The 6,942-nt window shown below is 44.2% G+C and overlaps 1 protein-coding gene across 1 annotated transcript in view; it reads right to left on the reverse strand.

Annotated features, from left to right (window-relative positions):
• Positions 1 to 6,942, reverse strand: part of cntn3a.2 (contactin 3a, tandem duplicate 2) — a 33,869-nt gene that overhangs the window by 11,927 nt on the left and 15,000 nt on the right. Inside the window, exons 10-13 of the mRNA XM_062540232.1 lie at positions 6,214 to 6,364; positions 5,091 to 5,218; positions 2,980 to 3,149; positions 393 to 510 (exon numbers count right to left, since the gene is read on the reverse strand). Of these exons, the coding sequence (XP_062396216.1) occupies positions 393 to 510; positions 2,980 to 3,149; positions 5,091 to 5,218; positions 6,214 to 6,364 (567 nt within the window). The remainder of the gene's footprint in view (positions 1 to 392; positions 511 to 2,979; positions 3,150 to 5,090; positions 5,219 to 6,213; positions 6,365 to 6,942) is intronic.

Below are 6,942 nucleotides of genomic sequence, written 5' to 3' on the forward strand. Positions count from 1 at the left end.
GGAATGCCTGTCAAGCAAATGTTAATTGAGAGCTATTGATCCTCCCAAATCTCATTATTGCTCTCTGATAAACTGTTTTGATATGCTGCCTTCATTTAGAAAACACTAATTGAACCTAAAATCAGCAATCAATTCATTATTCAATTATGCTTTCATTACAGCGGAACGAGCCAAGCTGTAAAGGATTTCGGTTAGTGGAGCTTGTCGACAAATGTTGCACATACAAGCAAACTCCCCCGGGCGGGGACACAAACTAAAACATATGAGGGGGCTGATCAGCAGAATCATAAAGCAGCTTCCACGTGCCGTTGTTTTAATACTGTACGTCTGGCTTTATTGGGTCATAAATCCTAATTATCCGCCGCAGCGGAGGAAGGAAGTGGGATGTTCACCTTTGACGACCAGAACCGCAGAGGCTGAGAGGCTCTCGACATCTGTGTCCACCACACACACATACTTCCCAGCGTGCTTCAGCTGGATGTTCCGAATCATCAGGTCACCCGCTGTTGGCTAACACATGGAACAACAACAAAAAAACTAATTCAAAACACACACACACAAAAAAAGGGAACTGTTTACAAACATAATTGTGGATGCATAAATTGTGCATGAGGATTAAGATTTGTACACCAAGCAGCTGGCAGGTAAAGATGTTCATTTCATCAACATGTACGCTACGCTCCATGGGATTCCAACACATGGAAGATATTATACTATATTATACTATATATTATTATTCATGATAATGTATGCTATGTTATTCACACAAAGCCAGTATGAACACACTTGGGAAGAAGGAACATAGTCTCCTATACAGTTCTATAGTGTTGGTAAAAATATTGTATACCAAAATTTTAGCTCACACATTGGAATATGGGCCTAATTCAGAAGCACATATTAGAATATTGGACATACAGTAATGATCAATTCCATTTTCTCTCAATAGCCCCTGGTATACTTAAGCAATAAGCCCCGAGAGGCCATGGTTCCGCTCTGCTTCGCGTTGTGTCTAACAACGCCCCTTAGCTGTTCGATTAAACAGCATAAAGCACGGACTCCAGTTAATATAGAACGAAATGCGTTCAAGGTGTGTGTATATCGTGATATTTACAACGGCATCGGACGCAATAAAGGAACGGAACTATCCGTTTTAGAAAGTTCAATAGCCCCTGGTATACAGTTCTATAGCCCCTGGTATATAGTTCTATAACCCCTCCATGCCTTGGGGCCAGTGAAGTGTCTACTCTGGGGTGGGAGGTGTCCGTGCTGAGAAAACAACCCCGTGGCTGTCCCACCGGCTACCTCAACTACGCAGCGGCAGGCGTTACACGCATACCTACCGGATAAAAAGGGAACCAATTACTTAATTACTCGAGAACGAGCGAGCGAGCGCGCGAAGGAGCGGCTCCGCCGTGGACACCACCAGCGGCGGCACGGCTAAATGGAACCAATGGGGCGTGCGGACGAGCCGAGGAGTACACACTATGATGATGCACAGATGATCATTCAGCGGGAATGATGAGTGGCAAATGGAATAAGTCTTGCAGAAAATTCTTCCGGTGGGAAAAACAGAAAAAAAAAGAAACAAAAAAAACATCACAACAAAATCAAGGGAAGGAAAAGGGAGATTCAACAACAAAGACTCCTCATTTTGATGCATTAAAGGGCTCCACCTGCACAGACAAAAGTGGGGCAATTTCTACTGCTCCTGTATTTATGTACACAAGAGGAACCTTTCTGCCTTTGGATTTCAACATCAAACATAGGCATATACTGTACAGTATAGGCCTTTACAGTATAGCTACAGTATGTATAGCACACATATAACCACCAACTCTGAAGAACCCCCTTCCATAGGGAGGAATAAAGGACCGCGGGAACGCCTAACATATCCTCCGGAGACCACTCAACTCCGCTCAAAAATAGCAAATGCATAAACTCAGCAAATACTTTCATCTCATGCTACACCTTACCGCAGACAATGGTAAACGTGTGGTTAATTTGCCTCTTTAGCTGCCTCAGAGTTGGGGAGAAACCGTTTTCCGCGTGTCATTATGGAAATGAATTCTGCAGAGATGAGGAGTTTGACTGATAGTCCCAGGGGACCCGTGAGATGAAAGGGTGCGAAAACTGTATCTCAGCACTGATAACCATCAGCAGCAAACTCAGGACACACAAAGGAAGGATATTTGTGAATATGGGCAACACAGTCTTAAAGCAGTTTTGAAGTTCATACTGAGACACACACGCTGCAAACTGAAGACTTGGGACAGTTATTCATCCCAATTACTTTGGTCTGATCACGAAGCAGTACTATTTAGAGAAGATCTTCAGCAAACAGAAAAAAGTGGGTTAGATTTAAAGGGGTGAGTGTATACACAGAAATATCTGAACACGTACGGGCTTGTACACATCATACACACATACACACACTTATGCACAAACCTAATCAGACAGCAACACATTGAACATGTGATGATCATAATATCCTTGAAAACAGAGTTAAGTGACACGTGAAATTTACGTCTAAAATAACTGACTGTCCTCATCGATCCAGGCAGACCTCACATTGACAGTTCTAAATGATGCTTGCATTGAATATTCTTCTCCCCACAAACATTAATTAATCTCCACTGGGGAGAGCAATGGCAGCGTATGGATTTTCAAACGTTTTCAAATGTTACGCGCTCAGCGAAGCTAGCAGCGCTTCAAGCAGGCTGACCCATTAAAAATCAGCAGAGGACACCCGCTACTTTAGTGAGTGAATTGTATTATTCATAAATAAAAAAAGACAAAGAAAAAGTTTTGTAGGTCAACTGTACTCATGGAAAAACAGTGGAAAACAGGCAGGACGACTTTGCTCTGAGGATGCAGACGCATTGATCATTTTTAAAAAACACAAACAAATGGACAAATAAATAAATGAACAAGCAGACGCCCCCCCCCCCCCCCCCCCCCCCCATCTCGTTCCACACTCACCCCTCCTACGTGTTCGAAGTGTCGGTCCGCCTTGCTGATGACTTGGCCGTTGAAAGCCCAGGAGAACGCTACGTCCAGGGCCGGGTCGCACGCCACCTGACAGGGGAGTACGATGCTCTCGCCCACAATGATCTCCATGTTCGACGGGCCCTGACTGATCCTGGTGGGCTCTGCTCCCAAACGCACAAGCAATCCAATGCGTTAGTGTCAATATAAACAAGTCAGCAGCACGAGCGTGCACATCCGTCAACTGTATTCATGTCAGAGGGTATGGATCCTTTCCCTGGTAAGCGCTGATGGTGATTGGAAGTTGCATTCCTACTTTGGAAACAGATTGGGTGTTTTGCTACGAGGGATGTGAACATGAGCACATCCCCGCCAATAAAATGAAAATATCATTTCCTTAAAGGTATTACACGGCTCCCCGGGCTAGGAGAAGTTAATAAGTAGATGAAGGCAGTGGGGCTTTGCCGCATCATAACATTTCGCACAAGTGGCTTGGCAAACAGAACTTGGCAGCTAATACACAACCTTGTTAAAATCACTTCATGACCTTGGAAAGGCCTTTCACTATCTCTTAATGTTGGCTCTCAGCTAGCTGGAAGAGTCACAGCCATTTGTCTATAGGAATGCTGACGACAACAACAACAGCTACAGAGTACTGATCCCTGTGAGACAGCTGATCTCTCAATAACACTTTGCTCTAAAACTCTCATTACATTGTACTGTCGCTACAGTATATCACTAATACGGCACTATACGATTGGCTCTATAATGTTATTTACTTACAAAACACTGACCAGAAACCATTTTGGATTTGAACAATATCTAGGAAAAAAATCTCTGCACCGAAAGCTTGGTAGTAAAACATTTTGCATGGATACAAGTGTGCAGAGGTTTTTTTCCTAGATATTTTGCAGACGTTTTTCTGGCACCTTGGTATTTGAGAGTGCGGTGTACTACTCTAGAAAAAATTTGAACAATATGTCACGAGTAAGAGCCGAGTTGGTAAGGGATAGGCTATACCCGCAGCTGTAGTTCAGCCGTAGGCATGAAAGCCGGAGGCTGATGGCTGAAGGTAACCACGAAGCATCCAAGTGGGAATGTCCTGAGAGTTTGCCATTCATGACGACTGATGGAAAACCTCTCATCTCATCAGAAATTAATAAATCATTCGACCAGACCCAACTAACTTAAAAAAAAAAAAAACCTTGTGAACTGTGATCATGTGGTCTGAGGAGCTGTGCCGTTTTCACTTCCATCCATGTGAATCTATGTATGGGATCCACACACAAAAGAGCAGCATAACCTCAGGCACTGAGATGGAGCAAAGAACTCCTGAGGCACCCTTGGACCAATGAAAACATTTGATCTAGGTCACCACAGGTGCCTTGAGCAGGAGTTCCGATTTATTTGGGGGCAAGCTCAGGCTATCCATCATGAGGAGCAGAACAACTTTCAGTAGAAACTTTCAGCACCAAGAACCCTACCAAGAAACTCGGTTTTACACGGGACTTTTTCCACGTCAGGAATATGTCAAAGGTGCCATGTTGAGTTATCTTGAACAGAGCCACAAGGCAGTCTTCCAGTTACTTGCCTTGTGTTCAATATACCTCCATATGTGGAACAAAGCAATAACACAAGAGAGCTGGGCCGATGCTAGCTCAAGCTGATTTTGCATGCTACATTTAGCGGGAGCCTGGGCTACACATTTACACAGTTATTTCTTCACATTCTGTTTGTCTTTCTGTCTGTCTATTTGTCTAAATATATGTAGAAACATTCTTGAGGTCGGCTGTCTATTACAGAGCTCTTAAGGTCTGTTAACTATATAAAAGTTCCTATGTCTACCATAATAAATATACACCTACACTACATAGTCATTCTAGAACTCTGTGTTACGCAAAACTAGTCCTTCAGGTCTAAGAAGACGTCTAAGAAGGTCTAGAGGTTTAAGAAGAGCACCTGGAAAGAGGAAAATGATGGAAACAAAAACAAGTAAAAACCTCAGAAGGCTCATCATTGATAGAAACAAACCAACATTTCTTTCTTTCCGAGAAAGCATTCACTTATAGCACAGTGTGTTAAAAAAAACAAAACAAAGAGCTCACTTGTGACTAGAAGTCTTCCGGAGGTGCTGGCAGTCCCGAACTGGTTTTGTGCCAGGCAGGTGTAGGTGCCTCCATCCGTCTTTGTCAAATTTGTGATTTTCAACGTTCCATCAGGAAGAATAATTACCCTACAAGATGGACAACAAATGTCCTCCTCATCAAATAACATCTATCTCAGGAGAGGACAATGTGATTAAGAGATGTGCTTATCATACTGTACATCCTACTATGGCCATGAAGTAGCAGCATACACAACATCTTTTGCATAATTCTGTACAGCTTGGAGATGGAACAAATGTAGCACATGCTGATTGAACCCCACCAGCCACAAGAAAAAGAATACGTATAAATCCAGATTTAATTATTTTGCAAACTAAAAGGGGAGAATGACTCATTAACACTCTCGTGGCAAATTCAGCGTTACAATTGTCTCCAGAGGATTTTGATTTAAGATTTGCTTTATCTTGTTTCATTTGTCGACACAGCACAATGCTATATCCAAAATCAAATGAAAGAAAGAAAGTAAGAAAAACAGCCAGATAGAGAGACAAAAGAAAGAAAGAAAGAAAAAAATCTGGCACAGCAACTGCTCTTTTCAAACAATTTAATCCAACCGCAGCAGGAGGTTGAGTTGGTGGGCAGTGGTGGTGATGGCGTGTGTGTGTGTGTGTGTGTGTGTGTGTGTGTGTGTGTGTGTGCGCACGTGCGTGTGTGTGGTTGGTGATGTTGGGGATGGCGATGGGGGAGCATTCAGCATTGGAGCTATTTGCTACGCTGTCAAGTGACAACTCACAACGAGCCATTTCATACTCCACAACCCCCCCCCCCCCCCCCCCCCCCCCCAAATAGCCGCCCCCCTGCCAGCAGCAGCTAATGGTGCCATTCATTATTCATGAGCGGCTCCGGTCAGCAAGCTGCCCCGCCAGGCTAGCGAGCAAACCGCCACCGTGCTCACGCCTCTGATAATTGTTGGGTTGCCGAATAAACGGGGCTAGCGAGCAGAGATGAAATATTATAGTTTTCTTTTCCCCCTTCTTATTTTTTTTTTTAGCTTGTTTACGCGTTTGTGTCTTTGTGTTTGTTTTGTTTGTGTTGTTTGTTTGTTTGTCGGCGGGCCCCTTACCTCTCGGTGGTCAGCAGCGGCTCCTCGCCTTTCTTCCACAGGCTAATTGCTCGGGGGTAGGCTTGGGGCCGGCACTCCAGCGTGACCGCACTGCCCGCCTTGGCTTTCTGCAGCGGCCGCAGCGGGCTCTTGGAGAAGTCTGGGGCGGACGCTGCCGCGGAGAGAGAGAGGGAGAGAGAGAGAGAGAGAGAGAGAGAGAGAGGTAGAGGGAGAGAGAGAGAGAGAGAAGAGAGGGAGGGAGAGGGAGAGAGAGAGAAATAAATAAAGAAACGAATGAGAATAAACAACTACAAAGAATAGAGAAACATGGAGAAGGTGGTGCAGAGGAGGAGACTCTGCAGGCATAACACACACACACACACACACACACACACACACACACACACACACATACTCTCTCTCTCTCTCGTGCACAGAGACACAGACAAAAGCACACACACACATACATACATACAAATAGATACACACACTCGCACACACATACACACACACACATGCACACCCATGCACAAAAGACTGCACAAACAGACTGCACATTAGAACAAAGCTCTGCTGGTATTGAGCACAAGCCTAATCTATTGTAGCTTGTATGGGAAGCAAAAGTAATCACTACCTCTCATTGACACCTACATTTATTTTCTTGGTAACACACATTCTCTGGGCTTCTAGTGTTTCATAGTGTTTAAATAAATATCACAGCCAGCCTTCCAATGCCTCAAGCCACGAGCG

The sequence above is a fragment of the Sardina pilchardus genome, chromosome 7, assembly GCF_963854185.1.
Source record: "Sardina pilchardus chromosome 7, fSarPil1.1, whole genome shotgun sequence".
In the NCBI taxonomy this organism is placed as follows: domain Eukaryota; kingdom Metazoa; phylum Chordata; class Actinopteri; order Clupeiformes; family Clupeidae; genus Sardina; species Sardina pilchardus.